The sequence below is a fragment of the Eucyclogobius newberryi genome, unplaced genomic scaffold (assembly GCF_026437365.1).
Source record: "Eucyclogobius newberryi isolate DKJ021-1_F unplaced genomic scaffold, fEucNew1.0.hap1 SCAF_10, whole genome shotgun sequence".
Lineage (NCBI taxonomy): Eukaryota > Metazoa > Chordata > Actinopteri > Gobiiformes > Gobiidae > Eucyclogobius > Eucyclogobius newberryi.
In genome coordinates, this window is record NW_027315724.1 from 3,899,848 (window position 1) to 3,922,658 (window position 22,811).

At 46.2% G+C, this 22,811-nt stretch overlaps 1 protein-coding gene across 1 annotated transcript; it reads right to left on the minus strand.

The window, feature by feature from the left end:
* Nucleotides 1–599: 599 nt before the first annotated feature.
* Nucleotides 600–3,367, minus strand: foxa3 (forkhead box A3). Its single transcript, XM_072459894.1, has 2 exons — nucleotides 3,259–3,367; nucleotides 600–2,208 (listed from the first exon to the last, which is right to left on the minus strand). The coding sequence occupies exons 1-2, from the start codon at nucleotides 3,328–3,330 to the stop codon at nucleotides 994–996; spliced, it is 1,287 nt and encodes a 428-aa protein (XP_072315995.1). The 5' UTR covers nucleotides 3,331–3,367; the 3' UTR covers nucleotides 600–993.
* Between the last annotated feature and the right edge of the window lie 19,444 nt (nucleotides 3,368–22,811).

A 22,811-nucleotide genomic window follows, 5' to 3' on the forward strand; every position in this document is an offset into this window, starting at 1 on the left:
TTTACTATATTTACTACATTTACTACATTTACTACATTTATTACATTTACTACATTTACTACATTTATTACATTTACTATATTTACTATATTTACTACATTTACTACATTTACTATATTTACTACATTTATTAAATTTACTATATTTACTACATTTACTATATTTACTATATGTACTACATTTACTACATTTATTACATTTACTACATTTACGACATTTACGACAACAAACATTTAGATTTCAATAATTGTTGAATTTCCCCTTCTCCTAAAATCTGAAATCATGCAGTTCCCCTGTTTGGGAAACACTGCTGCTGTGTAAAGACCTCGTCCCCCACGCTCCACTATCAGCTCCCCTACAGTGACACGGGGCCCCTGGACGGGCCCCTCTGTATGTAAATGTTCCCTTCTCACTGACGGTTTTGACTGACTCAGATCATGACAGGGACAGGTGCAGGTACAATCAGGGACAGGTGCAGGTACAATCAGGGACAGGTGCAGGTACAATCAGGGACAGGTGCAGGTACAATCAGGGACAGGTGCAGGTACAATCAGGGACAGGTGCAGGTACAATCAGGGACAGGTGCAGGTACAATCAGGGACAATTAAATAACTTTATTCTTTTTGTATTCAGAAAATAAACATTTTTCACATGAAATGTATAAAATTACAAAAGTGGTTAAGCATTCAAAGCTGAACAGGACAAAGGGCTTTAAGTCTGAATCAAGACGTTTGGTGGATATAAATACATAAAAAAGGAATATAAAAGTGACGTTGAAATGTGGAAGGCACTTTGACATATTTCTCCGAGTAACAAGAGGCCTGTGCAAGCGTAACACCAGGCTGCAGACGTAACAACAGCAGTAACACCACAGTAACCAGGCTCCACAGGGCCCTGAGCAGGGGCCGCACATATATTAAATCTATCCCTTCATAAATAAACACATCCTCTTCCCTCATATGTACATTTATACAGTCAGTCACACCTCGGGCTTTAGGAGGCGTTGAGCACTGAGCGGCTGTACAGCGTCTGGTAGTAGGCTCCAGGGTCCATGGCCGTGGCCCCGGGGCTGTCATACACCGGTTTGGGTCCCACTGGAGAGGCCCCTCCGTAGCCATAGCCCATGACCTGGTCCTGGTAGGTTTTGAGCTCCATCTTCTGCTCACTGGACATGAGGTTGGTGATGGAGAAGGGATGGTTGAAGTTGTAGTGAGGGTCCAGGGACTTGAGGTCACTCTGCAGATCCAAGTGCTGCTGCATGGAGCCGGGCAGCAGGGGCCCCTGGTGCAGCAGAGAGGAGGACAAGCCCATAGGGGGCGACGCCGAGCCAGCCACATGCAGGTGAGAACCGGACATAGGGGCACAGTCCATAGATCCCAGAGAGGCGCGGTGCAGGGCCGGCTCCTCGGACGCAGAACCCGGGTGAGAGCTGTCTGAGTGGGCGGAGTCCGGCCCATCTGAAGCCCGCGTGGGACTGTGCTCCTCAGGCTCCGCTCGGGAGCTTTTGGAGGAGCCCTCCTGGTTCTTGGAGCCCTTCTTAGCAGCCCTCTCCTCAATCTTGAAGCGTTTCTGGCGCCGCAGGTAACAGCCGTTCTCAAACATGTTCCCGGACTGCGGGTGCAAGGTCCAGTAGGAGCCCTTACCAGGCTTGTCCGGGGAACGGGCCACTTTGACAAAACAGTCATTGAAGGACAGCGAGTGGCGGATGGAGTTCTGCCAGCGCTGCTGGTTGTCGCGGTAATACGGGAACAGGTCCATGATCCACTGGTAGATCTCATTGAGCGTGAGCATCTTGCTGTTGCTCTGCTGGATGGCCATGGTGATGAGGGAGATGTAGGAGTACGGGGGCTTGGCGTGGGTCAGCGAGCGCCGGTACGGCTTCGGAGGGGCCTCTTTGGGGCTGCGGTTCATGTTGGCAGAGGACGCATAGCTCAGCTGACTCATGGACTGACCCACGTTCTGATAATGGGACATGGACCCCAGGGCAGCAGTCGAGGAGCCCAGCTGAGTGAGCGGGGCCGAGCTGACCGGAGACAGGGACATGTGCGCGGGGCCCTGGCTCATGGAGCCCAACGGGGAGCTGCTTAGGGCCGGGCTGGAATATGCCATGTTGAGGCTGGGCGCCGTGTTCAGGTTGATGTAGCTGTTGATGGGGCCCATGGAGCCCATGGAGCTCAGAGCGGTCATGGAGGAGGGGGCTGGGTACATCTGAAACACACACACGTCTGACGTCAGCGCGCTCATATTCACATCACAAATATGGAGATAGTTTAGTTGGTCCCTGATCCCTCACTGCACTTGGGCTGCTCTCTGGAGTTCAGACTCAGAGGAAAGAGAGGCTCTGAGAGCAGCTCTGTTCTGAGGCACAATGAGGCCTCAGTGCGCGGCTTCGCACCGCCGTGTTAACCTGAACATGCGGAGAGAGCGCGTCAGTTGCAAACACAGACGGCCTCTGAGGACCTGAATGAGGCACGAAAATGAGGCGCATCGCCATAGAAACAGCCCACTTTATGGGTCAAAATACAAACATATTTTCATTTTGAGATGAATGGTTTTCAATATATTTTCGTGGTTTGATCTGTAAAAAGCTCAGGCTCGTGCCGCGCGTGCGCGCCGGGTTAATTAGATCAGAGCAGGTGAGACGCGCTGATGAGATTATCTCTAATGACACTGATCAGGTTAACGCGGCACGGGACGGGACGGGACGGGACGGGACGGGACGGGCCGGACCCGAGACACGCGCGCTCGCGCAACCTGAGCCAAACATTCGGCTTTAGATTTACTGCTTTTATTACTTTATTATGATTGTTATTATTATTATTATTAGTATTATTATTAGTATTAATATGATTAATAAGAATGTTTTTTTATTGTAATATGAGCGACTATTATATAATTAAAATCGTATTAATAATTATTTATACAATTTACTTACTTTACTTTACTACAATAATTATGAATACTATTTTAATTATATAATAATTGTTGTATATAACATTATTATTATTACTACTATTATACCTAATATACTAATAGGCAAAATTATAATTGTACAGCATAGTTTTAAAAGCCGAATAGAGCCTATAATGTATTTATTTATTATTTGTATCACTTTACAAAATAAGATCTACGTTGTGTTTGGCTCTAAAAGTAAGTTTGAAGTAAAGTAGTCTCGACTTTATACCGTTCACACCACAGCACCAGAGCGCAGAGGCCCTTAGGAGCCGCGTCAGGGGCTCCTGGAGCAGCGGTTCTTACCTCGCTGGCTTCGCTGTAGAAACTATTCCACTCTGGCAGATCGTGGCCCTCCATCTTCACAGAGCTCAACATCCCCGAGGCAGAGTCTAAACTTCAGGCAGTGCGTAAAGTCCTCTCACGCGGCTCAGAGACAGTCCCGGTTCACAGCGCGTCCATGGCCCGTGTCTCTCGGTGTCTCTCGGTGTCTCTCGGTGTCTCTCGGTGTCTCTCGGTGTCTCTCGGTGTCTCTCGGTGTCTCTCGGTGTCTCTCGGTGTCTCTCGGTGTCTCTCGGTGTCTCGGTGTCTGTGTGGCTTGCTCGCGGGGTGAAAGGCTGTCCGTGTCACGCAGAGATCGGACCTGTGGCTGTGGACACGTGAACCTGCTGCGCGCCGCTTATAAGGGCCTTGGCACGTACGCCCCGCCCCCGCTGAGACACAGGAAAGGCCCGTGGAAAAGGCACCGTCGGCCCCCTGGTGAGCTGTATATTGGCCGGCAGCTGCAGAGGGCCCAGAGCTGTGCGCGGGCCCTTCATAAGGAGACTACGGCTGCTAACTGCCCTGGAGCACAGGCGGGAGTGAAGGGTCAGTGTGGGTAAAGTGGGTAAAGTGGGCAAAGTGGGTAAAGTGGGACAGTCAAGTGTGATCCTTTGTGTTTTAAACCTCATGCTTATAACTATAACAAGTCAAGTCCATTGGTCCATCAGGTAAAATGGGCCCCCCAAAAGGGCCCAGCTCTGGTACAGGAGGTTATTCTAAAACATGTCACAATATCACACGGTCTAATGCAGCTGTTTGATTGGTCTGGTCATGGTCACTATGGCAGAGCTGGAACAGAAACATGTCAAATGTTTGTAATGGCATCAGAAATATGACTCTAGAAGAGGAGAATATAATTGTCTGTTGTGAGGAAGTGAAGAGGCCTCATTTAAAGGCTCATGGAAAACTCTTCAAACATGACACATCGACACTGCAAATGTTTCAATTTATTGCCTATTGCTTGAAATACAAACACGTTTTCTGGTTATTTGATCAAGCACCAGATTTAGTAAGTTATTTATAGTTTCTTTCTTTGGTCATTAAAGAAAAAAAACAGAAACACTGCACATATATGAAAGGGTTTGGCTGATGTTTAACACTTATTATGCTCTCTTTATAACTCTATAACATAAACTGTTTCATTTGACCACCACAAGCGGCTCACTTCTCATGATAATAGGTCAAATGTGCCACAAAGTTAGACTTGGAATAAAAATAACTCTTACAAAATGATTGAACAGTAATGATGTGATGTTGTATGTCACTGTATGTAATATACTGACATTATCATGTCAACACAGTGTCACCATCTGAGAGCACGGCCTCATCACACTTAACCAGACATATTGTGAGGGTGAGGCCTACGAGGGTGAGCCCTACGAAGGTGAGCCCTACGAAGGTGAGCCTACAAGGGTGAGCCCTACGAAGGTGAGCCCTACGAAGGTGAGCCTACGAGGGTGAGCCCTACGAAGGTGAGCCCTACGAAGGTGAGCCCTACGAAGGTGAGCCTACGAGGGTGAGCCCTACGAAGGTGAGCCTACGAGGGTGAGCCCTACGAAGGTGAGCCCTACGAAGGTGAGCCTACGAGGGTGAGCCCTACGAAGGTGAGCCTACAAGGGTGAGCCCTACGAAGGTGAGCCCTACGAAGGTGAGCCCTACGAAGGTGAGCCTACAAGGGTGAGCCCTACGAAGGTGAGACCCACGAGGGTGAGCCCTACGAGGTTGAGCCCTACGAAGGTGAGACCCACGAGGGTGAGCCCTACAAGGGTGAGCCCTACGAAGGTGAGCCCTACGAAGGTGAGACCCACGAGGGTGAGCCTACAAGGGTGAGCCTACAAGGGTGAGCCCTACGAAGGTGAGACCCACGAGGGTGAGCCTACGAGGGTGAGCCTACGAGGGTGAGCCTACCAGGGTGAGCCCTACGAAGGTGAGACCCACGAGGGTGAGCCTACGAGGGTGAGCCCTACGAAGGTGAGACCCACGAGGGTGAGCCTACGAGGGTGAGCCTACAAGGGTGAGCCCTACGAAGGTGAGACCCACGAGGGTGAGCCTACGAGGGTGAGCCTACGAGGGTGAGCTTACAAGGGTGAGTCTACAAGGGTGAGCCCTACGAAGGTGAGACCCACGAGGGTGAGCCTACAAGGGTGAGCCCTACAAGGGTGAGCCCTACGAAGGTGAGCCCTACGAAGGTGAGCCCTACGAAGGTGAGACCCACGAGGGTGAGCCTACAAGGGTGAGCCTACAAGGGTGAGCCCTACGAAGGTGAGACCCACGAGGGTGAGCCTACGAGGGTGAGCCTACGAGGGTGAGCCTACGAGGGTGAGCCCTACGAAGGTGAGACCCACGAGGGTGAGCCTACGAGGGTGAGCCTACGAGGGTGAGCCTACGAGGGTGAGCCTACCAGGGTGAGCCCTACGAAGGTGAGACCCACGAGGGTGAGCCTACGAGGGTGAGACCCACGAGGGTGAGCCTACAAGGGTGAGCTCTACGAAGGTGAGCCTACGAGAGCATTTTATATATATATATATATTTTAATATATATTCATTGATTGATTTAATGGTGTAGTTCTGGCTCGTCACTGGGGGGGGGGGGGGGGGGGGGGTGCGACCGTTGGTCCCTCAGGGGCACGTGAAGTGGCCGGGGCCCCTGCTCTCCCTGGGGCCCCTGCTCTACTTGTGGCCCCTGCTCTCCCTGGAGCCCCTGCTCTCCCTTGAGCCCCTGCTCTACTTGTGGCCCCTGCTCTCCCTGGGGCCCCTGCTCTCCCTTGAGCCCCTGCTCTACTTGTGGCCCCTGCTCTCCCTGGGGCCCCTGCTCTCCCAGGAGCGCGCTGAGGGCGTGAAAGTCGTTCATTCCTCCGGCTGTCACTGGGGCTCTAATTGGAGCGCGCAGATCGAGGCTCTGATAAACAAACAGGCGACACAATTAGAGCCGCTGATTAAAGGCAAATGAGGAAAACAAAAGAAGGAGTTTATGGTTTAAAAGAAGGAAGTTTATTTGGTGCTGAAGTTAAGGCATCACATCAAGATGGTGTGGTTTGAAATGACAGAACCTTTCACTTCCGACATGGAGGTGGACATAATGTGATTTTAATGAAGAAACTGTGTTTAATCTGAAAACATGGGAAATCTGGGCGTTTTGGGTAAATAAAAGCGCATTGGCTTTTTAAAAATAATAATAACAAAAAAGTGTCCCACTTCATCCGCTTGTTTTGTCCTTTAGGAACAATCTTCTCCGGAAGTTCGAAATAGTTGCTCATTTTAACAGGCTATTGTAGTGTGAGGCTGTGAGGCCCCGGGACCGTCCTGAGGACACGGCCCTCTGGAACAGGCCCGCGGGTCCAATCTGTCTCTGTGCGACAGAATCACTCAGAACACGACATGATTTTGAATGGCATGCGGTCCAAAGGAGTGCGTGATGCCGCTGTGGGAGTGCGTGATGCCGCTGTGGGAGTGCGTGATGCCGCTGTGGGAGTGCGTGATGCCGCTGTGGGAGTGCGTGATGCCGCTGTGGGAGTGCGTGATGCCGCTGTGGGAGTGCGTGATGCCGCTGTGGGAGTGCGTGATGCCGCTGTGGGAGTGCGTGATGCCGCTGTGGGAGTGCGTGATGCCGCTGTGGGAGTGCGTGATGCCGCTGTGGGAGTGCGTGATGCCGCTGTGGGAGTGCGTGATGCCGCTGTGGGAGTGCGTGATGCCGCTGTGGGAGTGCGTGATGCCGCTGTGGGAGTGCGTGATGCCGCTGTGGGAGTGCGTGATGCCGCTGTGGGAGTGCGTGATGTGCGTGTGGCTCGGTGTCGTCTTGGGCCCCTGGAATACACACTCGCGGCCTGCTGCAGACGGGGGCCTCTGAATGTGAAAGGCCAGCCTAATGGCCCCTGAATGGGCCTGTAACTGACGCACACGCGGGGGTCCCAGGGCCAGACTGTGAGAACGGGCACGTGGATAAATAACAGGAAGGAACATTATTATGGAGCGCGCGCAGGCGCAATGGGAGGCGGACAGTTTAGGTCATTCCTTATGGACTTTGAGTTGGACTTATGGCAGGTTCAGTTATGGTGAGACCTCTTGGGCCTCAAGTCCTTTCTTGGTTGTAATATATATATCAAAATAAATAATAGAAATACTCCTGGTGAAAGTACAAACATGCACGCAGAGTCTACATGACATATTCATATATTCTAAACTCTCTGATGGTGTTTTAACGGATGGACATCAAACTCAGGCAGTTTTATTCTTCATTTATGGTCCTAACTCATGTTTGTCCTTGGGCTGCAATGAATGATTATTTTACTCATTCATTTATCAAACAATTTTTATTTTGGTTCATTGATTGATTAGTTGTTTGGATGGTGAAGGACTCATCAACGTTAACAAACTTTAAACCAGATGAGGCTAAAGTCATGTTATTTGAGAAGGTCCTGATAGAATATATCTACTGACTAAATACTTACTGTATTTATGTGTTTGTGTCGTCATGACGCCTCCTCAGCACGTGCCACGTTTCATGTCCAGATGTTTAAAGATGGATAATAACGATAGTCATTTCAACAACTAATTAGTTGCGATTCATCAATTCCCTTGTTTCCTCCCAGCACGCCGTCCCACACCGTCCCACACGTCCCACACGTCCCACGCCGTCCCGCACCGTCCCACACCGTCCCACACCGTCCCACACGTCCCACACGTCCCACACCGTTCCACGCCGTCCCACACGTCCCACACCGTCCCATGCCGTCCCACACCACACCGTCCCACACGTCCCACACCGTTCCACGCCGTCCCACACCGTCCCACACCGTCCCACACCGTCCCACACCGTCCCACCATGTCCCTCCAAATAGCTCAACATGTCCCACTTTTACAGTTTGAGATGATCTGCTTTAGACCCGAGCTGATGCTTCGTCCGCTGTTTGTCATTTGGATCCGGTTTAGATCCGGTTTAGATCCGGTTTAGATCCGGTTTAGATCCGGTTTAGATCCGGTTTAGATCCGGTTTGGTTTCTCTGTCGTTTGGACCTGGTTCTAGTCCTGGTTTAGAAGTCCTAGTTTATTCATGGGTTTCATCGTCTCATCACTCTGAAACCCATGAGTAGGACACATTGGTCCGTCCCATTGGTCCGTCCCATTGGTCCATCGTTGACCCTGGTTTGGTCTCGTTTGTCACTGTTTGCGGTGCCATCGTCCTGTACATACAACAAACATGTGTGGGGGTCCGGACTGCAGTTGTGCCCTCAGCACTGCACACTCACACCTTATGACTGCTCCAGGCCTCTTCCTCCTCCTCCCCTTCCTCCTCTTGCTCCTCCTCTTCCTCCTCCTCGTCCTCCTCTTCTTACTCCTTGAAAGTGGCTTGAGGAACACTTCTGATTTAAAGAAGACAAATGCAGAACAAACAGTAGATCTTCAGTCACATGTTCACACCAGATAAGCCCCGCCTCTTCATAGTGACAAGCTGTGGATTGTTATTGACATGTTTTTATTTTTGAAAAGGCCACGTGAGTCTTAGTTTTCAGGTACAGGATGTGGGCGGGGATCAGGGGCAGGTGAAAACAGGACTTTTCAGTTACAGGATTAACTCCAACACAAGAACGGCTGAAAGAATGATGAGGAAACACTTAAGGCTATTTATGATTTTGCTAAAATGTTACACATTTTATTCCAGGATAGCATGTTTTTAGAGTTATAATTTGATCACACAGGGGAGAGAGTCCATTAACTGTTATCTATAGCAGGCGTTGCCATAGAAATGAGTTGATAAAATACATAAGATATATATATATATCTTTAAATGAATGATTAAAATACTGGTAAATTGTGCCGTTGATGGAATCAGTGGCATGTGGTAATGATAATAATAATAAATATAGCCGCAAGCGGCAATGAGCGGCCCTCGCTACGCCGCCGCCACGCCGCAAGAGGAGGGGGCGCTAACGCGCCCCAATTGTCCTTTTATTACGCCTACTGCTGAATCTGTGACGCTGTCACATCTTCTCCCCTTTGTTTTACCATCAAAAAGCAATTTTATTTTAAATTCTTGGCAAAATGTGCGGCTTTGCCGCACAGACACCGTGACTCTTTGAATGAAAATGTGGATAACTTTTGATGGTCCTGAAGATGAGTCTCACCAAATTTCAGGTTAATAGGGCTGACGCCCTAAGAGGAGTTTGTGAAAGTCTAAAGTGTAAACATGTTCTGGCGAATTCCCCATTGGAATAACATGAAAGGTTTCGGTCATCGTTACGGCAACGCCATAACAATTATGACATGGGTCTCATTGACTTTTTTGATGGGGATGCTAAAATTGAGTTGTGTGTCAAATTTCATATAATTTCGCAAAACTAAACATTTAACCTCCATATAAAATCTGTAGGGGGCGCTGTGGCGCCAAATTAATCTATTTCACTTCAAGTAGGTTTAGGGCAAAGAGTTTAACAACTGATTCTAATTTGACGCAATTCGGACTTTATTTGCGCAAACGGCAGAAATTTTAAATATGGGAGATTTCTGAAATTCTTGCTACAGTTTGCGGCTTCGCCGCACAGAGACCGTGACAGGTATCAATGTAATTTGGATAACTTTTTATGTCCCACTCCTCAGTAGCATTTTCACCAAATTTCAGCTTTTTAGGGCCAACGCCCTGGGAGGAGTTCGTAAAAGTACGACGTTTGGAAAAACTCCGAAGTCATGTTTAGCCATTTTTGAAGCAATATGGCCGACATTTGGTTGGGCGGACGGCGTTGCCGTAATAATATTTTTTACTTCTCTTGTCACCATCTACCTCTGCGCCAAATTTCATGATTCTACGATCAGATTTTTTTTGGGTCATTTCCCATCTCTCAATGCATTTTTGGTACATTTGGGGGCGCTGACGCGCCAATTTTTTTTATTTTAGAGAAGGGAAATAGCCAGAATGTAGAGAGGCACGATTTTTAGAGGTGTGCAAATTTTTGTGACTTTTCGTCAATGTTCACTGGGTGAAAAATAGGGGGGTTGGTCCCGAGAATAAGAAGAAGAAGAAGAAGAAGAATATTCCGATGCGAAAACAATGTTTCCCATTTTTCAAATATCATAAACTATACATTTTCATGGTGTGGGTCCCTGGTCACTGACGGGTACTTTCGATAATTTTGAGTGGGCTCCGCCCACTTTGTGTTTTTGGCCCTCTATACAGTAATAATGTTCAATTTTTGCATTACATGCTTATATGAACGGAACATGCAAGAGATGGGGAACGTATTCGTGAGCTACTTAGCGCAAATGAGTGCTTTATATGGTGATGACGACCGCTTCCCAATGCAAAGTGCTCGTTTAGTGCGAACTTTTGCACGGGCTTCGCCCGTTTACAACGGTAATGTTCCATTTTCCTACAACTAATTAGTATGCACGGGGCGTGCATGAGTGGAGGAGTGCGTTAGTGAGTGCTTCGCGCTTGATTTCGTGCGCACTACGTGCGCACTTTCGCAGCCTTTAGGCCTTACGAGACTAATAGGCCTCTCGCCCGCTTGTGGCGCTCGGGCCTAATAATAATTTAACACTGAGATGGACCATGAGCGTCGCATGATTTGTTTGGGATTTGGCTCCACAAACATTTGATATTAATCTTATGGCTTTAAGTTCTTAAACATATTTCACTCTTCTTTGTGTCGACAGAGAAGAACTTTGTGCAGTGTCGTTTCATGTGAACCATGAACCATAAAGAAACTGAAAGAGAGAATGAATGTTGTGTCACGTGATATTGCTTGATTACAGATGACATCATAACATTCTAGACCAATAAGATTCAATACAGACAAGCAACTCAAATGAATTCTGTTAAAAAGCTGATTTTAGTTGCAATACAACAAGCTAATGTGTCGAGTCACTAATAGAAACCAGCAGATTAAAAATTTGTGAATTTACCTGTGACTATGACATGATAAAATACAATGTCTGGACGTATGACATCATCACGTGTGATGTCAGCAATAGATGTTTAAAAACTCTGCTCTACTTCCTATCATTTTCAACTGAACATGAGTGTTTGTGAGAGTGAACGTTCATTACCACGATTCTGATGGTGCATACTTTCAGAGTCTATTCTATTTGCATTATTTGATATATTTAGATGCTGTTATTATTCAGTGTTGTATGTTGCACATTAACGCCAAAGTGTTACGTTTCTAGTTTGTGAATTCTGTTACAAACGCCTTTCTGAGTCTGAGAAACCACAAAGGATTGTTCAACGTTTGTAATAATATATATATATATATATAACATGATTTGACTTTGGAAAAGAGTCACCGTATAGTCCAGGTAGTTTATAAATGAGATAATCATATGAAAGACGTCGCACTCATGAGCAGAACATGTCCTCTTTAAACCCCTAGAAGACTGAAACCTGTAGATGACTTTATTCATCAGAAACTCTAAATGAGGGGTCAGTGTGGTTCAGTCCAGTGGGTCCCAGAGTGTGTGTGTGGGGGGGGGGCATGACTTTATATGTTGATTTTAACCCTCAGTAGTTTTAATTAAAAACTGTATTGAAGTTTGTTTTTTAAATCAAAATACTTGATAAGCCAATGAAATGAACTCAATTCAACCAGATTTTAAATGTTTTGCAGCTTGAAACAATCACAGAGAGAATCAGCAGTGGGGGTCCCGGGCCGGTCACGTGGGGGTCCCGGGCCAGTCACGTGGGGGTCCCCGGCCGGTCACGTGGGGGTCCCGCCGGTCACGGGGATATTGTGGGTGTCCGAGTGTCAAACGGATTCTATAAGGTGCTGTTGCCATGTGAACGCGCGTCATCTGTCCCCGCGGGGCCGGGTTTGTCCAGCCCGGATCAACAATGGCACTAAAGACGCGCTTGGACCCGTTCCAGGCGGTGTGGCGGGTGGTGGGAGTGCGCCCTCTGCTGGACACTGCACAGTTACACAAGTGTAAAGTAAGTACTAAATACATCGACCAAAAAGATTCTGACGTAACAAAAGATCAGACAGATGAGTTGAACGCACTTTGTAAAAAGACACAAATAATCAAACAAACAGCAAAGAACTGAAATCTCAAGTAAAATAAATCTCTACGGCAGTTTGTGGCAATTGCACACTTTAGAATGTGTTTTTTAATCAATGTATAGAGAGAGAGAATGATGTAAAACACACACACATAAAGATGAGAGGAATACGTTTAGTGTTTTTATTTCACCCTGGAGAGACAAAGAGACCACGAGAATGGACTGTTTAGCAGCTTTATTCGTGAGTTATTTGGCGCTCAGACCCCGGCGGAAGACGTTGCAATCATGGGCACTCCATGATCTATTTGTTTTAGATGTCTCCCCCCGGAGCCTGGAGACTGGTGGTGGTAGATGTTAAAAGGTATGAGGGGAATGTAGAGGAGGAGCAGGGGAGGTGGTGGGTCGCAGTACGGTTTGAGCGGCCGAGCCATCTGCCTGAGGCTTAAATGCGACCGCCTGGTGCTGATGGGGAGCAGGTGTAGGGGCCATGGTACAGACGCCCCCTGTCCTTTCACCCTCCTTCTTTGGCCAGGAAAAACTGCATAACCTCTTTGGGATAAGCGCAGAAACCTGGGAGAGTCCATGGTGAAGTGAGGGATCTGACTCTCACAGACGGACAGGCCACGCCCGCTTGAGTGCGATGATGGCGCTGGGGAGAGGGGTCCTTCCATGGAGGCCTTGACGCAGATTTAGGTTAGGTCTTCCAGGTGAATTTACGCAGGCTTCATTTAGGCCTAAAAACGACAACGCGCATGAGTGACACGCATGAGTGACACGTGTCGTGTATGAGTATGAGTATGAGTGACGTGTCACTAATTAGAACCCTTTAAATCCTAAAGGTCAGAATGAGGTCATTTCATCTCGGACAGATGAGGGAGAAATGGGGATGAGAGAGAGGGAGGACATGCAGTGAACTATCAGAGTTTCAAACTCACAACCCTGCGGCCGGTTGCACTTAGAGCTTGGCATATGTGCTGTGCCTTAACCACCCAAAGTCATTTCAGTTTTATGTACATTTAATTTGTATCCAGACATTGGACCAATGTTTGGTCAAATATAATAGAAGATCATCTGCAGCGATGACACAATGAACTGTTTTTGATTGTCTAATATACGGGGCCAATGGTTCCAGGCACAGCCCTCTTTACAGAGTCAGTGGGTGTGTAGGTGACCATACTGTGGGTCACTCAGTGGGTATTTTAATTTTCAATTGAATTTGACATTTTTATGATGAAGTCGTCTCTTTGAAATGTGATCAGCATTTTAAATAAATAAGCCCAGCTCAAAGAATCAAAAGATTTCTCAGAGGCCAAACTATTTATTCCAGCTTTGTTTTGCTGTTTTGTATATGGTTCATTATGTGTAAAGATTGTGTTTGTTGATAAATCTGTATTTGTCCCATTCTTTTGGACATAATTGACACATTCACAATAGAAATGGGTCGATATGAGGCACAATCAAGTTGGAGATACAATGTCTTCTTTCAACTGGCAAGAGTTGGAACGCAAGAGAATTAAAGGAGATGATCGGGAACACTCTGCGGGGACTTTGTATTTCAGATCCTATTTTTTATTTGGCCCTTCAGTCATGAGAACGATTCAAATGATGATTGCATTTTGTGTTTCAGCTTGTTGTTTTCAAGTTTCAAATTTCCAGGCCAATAATTCATACAAATTTGATCCACTCTAATAATATCTTTGTTTGGTAGAAATCATTTTATCAACTATTCACTGTGAGGTCAGAAAATTAATTACTTCTCTTTTGTCTTTTTAATTTCTTGTAGCATTTATGGATTCCTTTTCTCGGCATAATTTACCTCCGGCAGTTTTAGTTTGTTTGCAGCTCATTTGGCTTTCCTTTCCCAAGGTAATGGCTACAATTTTCCTCTCCAAAGTGCTTTAGCAGCAAGAGGATGGGCAAGTTTCACTGTTGTAATTTTCCTCCACATAAGTCTCAGTGTTGTTTGATGACAAAGGGTCATTAAGCAGACTGACATCGAACCTCCGGAGTCTACAGTTATGGGGATAGGGGCGTGGTCATTTAAGTCTATTTTTGATCTGTCTTCATTGAAAATAGAATGTGTTGTTTATTGCTCCTCCAGTTCCCCTTGAGTTTGATATGTGTAATGCAGGTTGGACATGAAGATTACAATCCCCACCACAGATCGGGTTCCCTCAGGCTCCATCAGTGCTTGGAAGAATGCAGAACATAATATGTCTCCCTTCTGCCTCACCTAAAAAACAGATGTTGCTTATGGTTAATTATAATCTAATCATTAAAACATGAAAATCAATTTCAATCACAATTAAACCCGCAAGCGGCATCCAACGGCCCTCGCGGGCCGCCGGTCTTCCGACTCTGCGCTTTCGACTTGATAAAGATGGCGCCCTTATTGTGTGTTGAATTAAAAAATAACTTGACAGACGGCGACACTTTGGACATGGCCAATCCAGTGCAAATCAACACAAGTGTCAGTCAAATTTGCTGCTCCGCCACACAGAGACCGTAGCACTTAGAATATAAATATGGATAACTTTTGATGCCGCGCTTGTGTAGATGATATTTCCCAAAGTAAAGCTTGATCGGGCTATTGCCCACGGAGGAGTTTGTTAAAGTGTGAAGCGTAAATGTGAACATTTCAAAGATTTGGCGTTTTCCCATTTGTGACAGTATATTTGCAGCTCCACGGCACAGAGACCGTAGCACTTAAAATCAAAATATGACTGACTTTTGATGCCGCGCTTGTGTAGATGATTCTCCCCAAATATGAGCTTGATCGGACAATCGCCCTAGGAGGAGTTCCTTAAAGTGTGAAGCGTAAAAATGTGGTGATTTGAGCAATTCTATGATTTTCCCATAAGGATAACATGGGATGTTTCTGTCATCGCTACGGTTACGCCGTACAAAATATGACTTTGGCTCTCATACTTTTATGATCAGGATGGCAAATTAGAATTTTGTTCAAAATATCATGTCATTTGGAAAAACTCTATTGTTTATAGGCCACTCTGTAGGCCAAATAGTCAGAATTCTGGGAAACGTTTGCGGCTCCGTCGCACAGAGACCGTAAAAGTTATCCTTAAAATTTGGATAACTTTAGATGCCCCACTTGTCTAGAGGACGTACACCGATTTTGAGGTCGGTGGGCAAAACGCACTAGGAGGAGTTCGTTAAAGTGTAAAACATAAAAATGTGGATATTCGAGAGATTTAGCGGTTTTCCCATAGGGATAACATGGGAGGTTTATGTCATCGCTACGACTACGCCGTAAAAATTAAGGCATTTGTCAGATTGGCTTTTTTGATCGCGACGCCAAAATAGAATTTTGGGTAAAGTTTAGAAAATTTTGGTAAAACTAATTTTTGACCTTCAATGTTAATTTAAAGGTCACTCTGTAGGGGGCGCTATCGCGCCCATTTCAATTTTGTCATCATAAACTGGTCCAAACTAGAAAGTTGAACAACTGATTCAAATTTGGTCCTAATCGGACTGGTTTTGATCAAATGGGAACAATTTTTAGATCTGCAATATCCCAAAATAAGTTGTCCAAATTTGCGGCTGCGCCGCACACAGACCGTAAAAGGTATCTCAAAAAATTGGATAACTTTAGATGCCCCACTTGTCCAGAGGACGTCCGCCGATTTTGAAGTCGGTGGGCAAAACGCCCTAGGAGGAGTTCGTCAAAGTTTGACGGGAACAAAATGGCTAACACAGCGTGTTTTCATTTTCAAAGGAAGATGGCGGCCATAGGGTAATTCTGGGGGCGTGGCCACAGTAATATTTGTTTTTTGTCCTCACGAGAGAAATGCGTGTTCCGAATTTCGTAGCTCTACGACAAAGTTGACCTCGGGGCGTCTCCCATAGGCGCAATGTATTTTGACTTTTGTCGGTGGCGCTGTCGCACCATTTTTTAACGAAAAAAAAAATGGCCCAGAAAAAACAAAATTTTTCGCCGATTTTGAATTTTGGGTAAAGTTTGGTGAGTTTTTGAGCATGTTCAGGGGGGCAAATTAGAGTTCAAAGCGCTGAAGAAGAACAAGAAAAATTAAAGCCGCAAGCGGCATCCAACGGCCCTCGCGGGCCGCCGGCCTTCCGACTCTGCGCTTTTGACTTGATAAAGATGGCGCCCTTATTGTGTCTTGAATAAAAAAAGAACTTGACAGACGGCGACACATTGGACATGGCCAATCCAGTGCAAATGAACACAAGTGTCAGTCAAATTTGCTGCGCCGCCGCACAGAGACCGTAGCACTTGGAATAAAAATATGGATAACTTTTGATGCCGCGCTTGTGTAGATGATTTTTCCCAAAGTAAAGCTTGATCGAGCTATTGCCCACGGAGGAGTTTGTTAAAGTGTGAAGCGTAAATGTGAACATTTCAAGGATTTGGCGTTTTTCCCATTTGTGACAGTATATTTGCAGCTCCACGGCACAGAGACCGTACCACTTAAAATCAAAATATGGATAACTTTTGATGCCCCGTTTGTGTAGATGATTTTCCCCAAATATGAGCTTGATCGGGCAATCGCCCTAGGAGGAGTTCGTTAAAGTGTGAAACATAAAAATGTGGTGATTTTAGAGATTTCGCTGTTTTCCCATTTCTGACATATATTTGCGGGTCCGCCACACAGAGACCGTAGCACTTAGAATCAAAATATGGGTAAGTTTTGATGCCCCGCTTGTGTAGATGATATTCTCCAAATATGAACTTGATCGGACAATCGCCCTAGGAGGAGTTCATTAAAGTGTGAAGCGTAAAAATGTGGTGATTTGAGCGATTCTACGATTTTCCCATAAGGATAACATGGGATGTTTCTGTCAACGCTACGGTTACGCCGTACAAAATATGACTTTGGCTCTCATACTTTTATGATCAGGATGGCAAATTAGAATTTTGTTCAAAATATCATGTCATTTGGAAAAACTCTATTGTTTATAGGCCACTCTGAAGGCCAAATAGTCAGAATTCTGGGAAACGTTTGCGGCTCCGTCGCACAAAGACCGTAAAAGTTATCCTTAAAATTTGGATAACTTTAGATGCACCACTTGTCTAGAGGACGTACACCGATTTTGAGGTTGGTGGGCAAAACGCACTAGGAGGACTTCGTTAAAGTGTAAAACATAAAAATGTGGTAATTTGAGAGATTTTGTGGTTTTCCCATAGGGATAACATGGGAGGTTTCTGTCATCGCTACGACTACGGCGTAAAAATTTAGGCATTTTTGTGATTGGCTTTTGTGATCGGGACGGCAAAATAGAATTTTGGGTAAAGTTTAGACAATTTTGGTAAAACTAATTTTTGACCTTCAATGTTAATTTAAAGGTCACTCTGTAGGGGGCGCTATCACTGCCATTTCAATTTTGTCAGCCTAAACTGGTCCAAACTAGAAAGTTTAACAACTGATTCAAATTTGGTCCTAATCGGACTGGTTTTGATCAAATGGGAGCAATTTTTAGACCTGCAATATTCCAAAATAAGTTGTCCAACTTTGCGGCTGCGCCGCACACAGACCGTAAAAGGTATCTCAAAAAATTGAATAACTTTAGATGCCCCACTTGTCCAGAGGACGTACGCCGATTTTGAAGTCGGTGGGCAAAACGCCCTAGGAGGAGTTCGTCAAAGTTTGACGTAAACAAAATGGCTAACTCAGCTTGTTTTCATTTTCAAAGGAAGATGGCGGCCATAGGGTAAGTTTGGGGGCGTGGCCACAATGTTTTTTTTTGTTTATCCTCACGAGAGGAATGCGTGTCCCGAATTTCGTAGCTTTACGCCAAAGTTGACCTCGGGGCGTCTCCCATAGGCGCAATGTATTTTGACTTTTGTCGGTGGCGCTGTCGCGCCATTTTTTAACGAAAAAAAAAATGGCCCAGAAAAAATAAAATTTTTCACCGATTCTGAATTTTGGGCAAAGTTTGGTGAGTTTTTGAGCATGTTCAGGGGGTCAAATTAGAGATCAAAGCGCTGAAGAAGAACAAGAAAAATAATAATAATATTTTTAGCAAAAACAATATAGCCGTTTTTACTATAACAACAAATGATACATCGTTTGAAAGCTCTAAGCCTTCCCGATGCCGCCATGGGGTGGAATTATCATTACGAGCGCTTACGCGCTCGTCACTCCCTATTCCGTCGGGATGCCCCGCCCACTCCCCATAGACTTCCATTGATTTGAGCAGATACAAGCATGGCCCATGCCTGCGGCATGGATTCTCGCATACGGGACGATGCCAGGAGGGTTTTTGGAGGAATGCAGCGCTTCGCGCTGCTGTTGTCAACAATTAGTGAATGGGCTACGCCCATTCACTAATTGTTGACTATTTCTGTCATAGCAGGAGTAAGTATGCATGATCCATGCCTTCGGCATGGGCTAGTTCACTGTACTTGCCAGGGGCGACGGGGTACCAAACATGCGGGCTGCGCCCGCATGTTTGGTCAGACAGTTGCAACGCTGCCTTCGGCAGCGTTGCGGGAGCAATAGGCCCTCCCCCTGCTGGGGCTCGGGCCTAATAATAATAATAATATTTTTAGCAAAAACAATATAGCCGTTTCCACTATAACAACAAATTATACATCGTTTGAAAGCTCTAAGCCTTCCCGATGCCGCCATGGGGTGGAATCATCATTACGAGCGCTTACGCGCTCGTCACTCCCCATTCCGTCGGGATGCCCCGCCCACTCCCCATAGACTTCCATTGATTTGAGCAGATACAAGCATGGCCCATGCCTGCGGCATGGATTCTCGCGTACGGGACGATGCCAGGAGGGTTTTTGGAGGAATGCAGCGCTTCGCGCTGCTGTTGTCAACAATGTAAGTATGCATGATCCATGCCTTCGGCATGGGCTAGTTCACTGTACTTGCCAGGGGCGACGGGGTACGACAGTTGCAACGCTGCCTTCGGCAGCGTTGCGGGAGCAATAGGCCCTCCGCCCTGCTGGGGCTCGGGCCTAATTACCACGCTCCTTAGCAGACTTCACGTAGAGAAGCCAAACTGAGGCCTTAGTCACATGGGTTGGGAGCAGCTTCACATGCCAGTCCTTATGGCCAGGATGTCGACCCGGCAGCATTATGGAATGGACTTCTGCAAAGTTTTAGATAAACTCTACAACAGTGTGGATGACTTCATGGCTGATGAACCTGGCTGTATGTGGCTGTGGCTGTGGTCTCGCTCCATTTTCCTCATAGTGTTTGATCATGTCAGTCAGGGTGTCTTTGCCAATTCTGAAAAGGGGGAAAAATAAGGATTATGGTGAACAGTAATATGGGAAATATAGCCGCAAGCGGCAATGATCGGCCCTCGCTACGCCGCCGCCACGCCGCAAGAGGAGGGGGCGCTAACGCGCCCCAATTGTCCTTTTATTACGCCTACTGCTGAATCTGTGACGCTGTCACATCTTCTCCCCTTTGTTTTACCATCAAAAAGCAATTTTATTTTGAATTCTTGGCAAAATGTGCGGCTTTGCCGCACAGACACCGTGACTCTTTGAATAAAAATGTGGATAACTTTTGATGGTCCTGAAGATGAGTCTCACCAAATTTCAGGTTAATATGTCTAACGCCCTAAGAGGAGTTTGTGAAAGTCTAAAGTGTAAACATGTTCTGGCGATTTCCCCATTGGAATAACATGGAAGGTTTCGGTCATCGTTACGGCAAAGCCATAACAATTATGACATGGGTCTCGTTGACTTTTTTGATGGGGATGCCAAAATTGAGTTGTGTGTCAAATTTCATATAATTTCGCAAAACTAAATATTTAACCTCCATATAAAATCTGTAGGGGGCGCTGTGGCTCCAAATTAATTTATTTCACTTCAAGTAGGTTTAGGGCAAAGAGTTTAACAACTGATTCTAATTTGACGCAATTCGGACTTTATCTGCGCAAACGGCAGAAATGTTAAATTTGGGAGATTTCTGAAATTCTTGCTACAGTTTGCGGCTTCGCCGCACAGAGACCGTGACAAGTATCAATGTAATTTGGATAACTTTTGATGTCCCACTCCTCAGTAGCATTTTCACCAAATTTCAGCTTTTTAGGGCCAACGCCCTGGGAGGAGTTCGTAAAAGTACGACGTTTGGAAAAACTCCGAAGTCATGTTTAGCCATTTTTGAAGCAATATGGCCGACATTTGGTTGGGCGGACGGCGTTGCCGTAATAATATTTTTTACTTCTCTTGTCACCATCTACCTCTGCGCCAAATTTCATGATTCTACGATCAGATTTTTTTTGGGTCATTTCCCATCTCTCAATGCATTTTTGGTACATTTGGGGGCGCTGACGCGCCAATTTTTTTATTTTAGAAAAGGGAAATAGCCAGAATGTAGAGAGGCACGATTTTTAGAGGTGTTCAAATTTTTGTGACTTTTCGTCAATGTTCACTGGGTGAAAAATAGGGGGGTTGGTCCCGAGAAGAAGAAAGAAAGAAAGAAAGAATAATATTCCGATGCGAAAACAATGTTTCCCATTTTCCAAATATCATAAACTATACATTTTCGGAAAGCGCTCGCGCTTTCCTACCTCATGGTGTGGGTCCCTGGTCACTGACGGGTACTTTCGTTAATTTTGAGTGGGCTCCGCCCACTTTGTGTTTTTGGCCCTCTATACAGTAATAATGTTCAATTTTTGCATTACACGCCTATATGCACGGAACATGCAAGAGATGGGGAACGTATTCGTGAGCTACTTAGCGCAAATGAGTGCTTTATATGGGGATCTCAATGTAAAGTGCTCGTTTAGTGCGCACTTTTGCACGGGCTTCGCCCGTTTACAACGGTAATGTTCCATTTTCCTACTACTAATTAGTATGCACGGGGCGTGCATGAGTGAAGGAGTGCGTTAGTGAGTGTTTGGAAGTGGGCGAGCGCTTCGCGCTCGATTTCGTGCGCACTATGTGCGCACTTTCGCAGCCGTGCTTCGCACGGCCTTACGAGATTAATAGGCCTCTCGCCAGCTTGTGGCGCTCGGGCCTAATAACACGCTTCACAGATAACAGTTCATATTGGCGGCGCACAAACACACGAGCAGAACAGCACACCAAAACAGGCACTTTCAAGCGTGTTTGTGATGCCAATTATTCACATTGTAACGTTTACGTTGTATTTAAGATTAAAACGTGGAGAAATGATGGAGCATCGGCCCTTGGCTAGCGGGGATAGCTAGCTAGCTTGTGATAACATGGCTCACAGGTAACCGTAAAAACACGAACACAAGCATGTTTGTGATGAACGAGCACAAGACATAATCAATACTTACGCCATGAGGAACAGGAATGTATTTCTGCAGACTTCTTTGCTCCTATGAATAGGGCTTTTTGGTTGACGTCGTCAGCTCAGAAGTGGCGACAGAACGTCTGTTTGCTTCCATATGTCCAATGATCCTCATATCTTGCCACTCTCTTTCTGCTGCTAGAGAATCGCTCCGCAGCTTGTACATGACTTCTGGAGTTAGTTTGTTACTACACGATTCTCTTGAGAGCAGAGAATGTTCTTTTCTTCTTGAGTAACATTTGCAGTCAAAGTTACGGATTTTTTCCATCTCTCCTTTTTCCTCTGCAAATGTAACCGTGGCAATAGCGTCTGTCATTTCACACTCCAGCTCTTCGGCGTGACCGGGCGCTTCTTCCTCATCTTCGTCCTTGTCTAAGGTCAGCCGTAGACTAGGGATGTTTTCCAGTTGGATGAAATGGCGTTCGTCATCTGTGACCTCATCTTCAGATTCAGAAGTTAGATAGTCATCTGGAAAAGCGGACTTGTCTCAGAAATAATCCAAAAACGTGGCGCTGTAACAGCCGCGGTTAAGCTCGTTCACAATAGCAGCTTGATCCATGATACAAACAATGCTACACAGGGCGTGATGCTGCTTGTTAAGTAGCCATGTGGCTGGCCGCCCATTGGCCGACTACAACAACGCAGCTGTTCATAGGGAAATGAGGCCACACCCCTACTGCACTTTAACTGCTTTATTTATGCTTTTAATGCTGCAAATACTGTTATCTGATACATGGAATGGCTGCTTCATAACTTCAACTTTCACATAATGCAAAAAAAAAAAAACTCACAAATTTGGGGGAAAAAAGGTAAAACCCTGTTTTTCTCAGTTTGGTCGGGGGCCGACTTGTAACGGCTTTTACGGTGCTCCGTCACATCTGTGTGAATGTGAGACGTGGAGTCACACAGAGTAAATCCCCTGAACGGCAAACCCTTGTGTGTGTGGCTCATTCCAACTACACAACATAACACAACGCAGAGAGGTTCCAGTCGGTCAGTACGGAAAGGCCGGCTACAGTGGTGCCGTGACCCGGATCCACATCGCTCAGACTGGTTCCTCGTGGTTCCTGGAGCTGTCGCCAAGAGTTACTCACATCAAGAGTCAACAAGGGGTTTTGCTTGCCTGATCCGTCAGCCCCGCCCACATTGCTCAACAAGTAAGTACAATTTAAACGACACGCCCGTCCAGGGCGGTGTAGGGCAGTCGTCCAGTGAACCCACCTATTTGAACTTGTCAGGTGCAAAGTTTGTCTTGCGGTCAGATGGGAGAGAGCCTCAGCTCTTCAGAG

What these genes read in the sequence shown, in the direction of transcription:
- foxa3 (XM_072459894.1), bottom strand. Translation starts at nt 3,330, where the DNA reads ATGTTGAGCTCTGTGAAGATGGAGGGCCACGATCTGCCAGAGTGGAAT. An exon ending in TCTACAGCGAAGCCAGCGAG is followed by an intron (nt 2,209 to 3,258) that starts GTAAGAACCGCT and finishes TGTGTGTTTCAG; the next exon opens with ATGTACCCAGCCCCCTCCTC.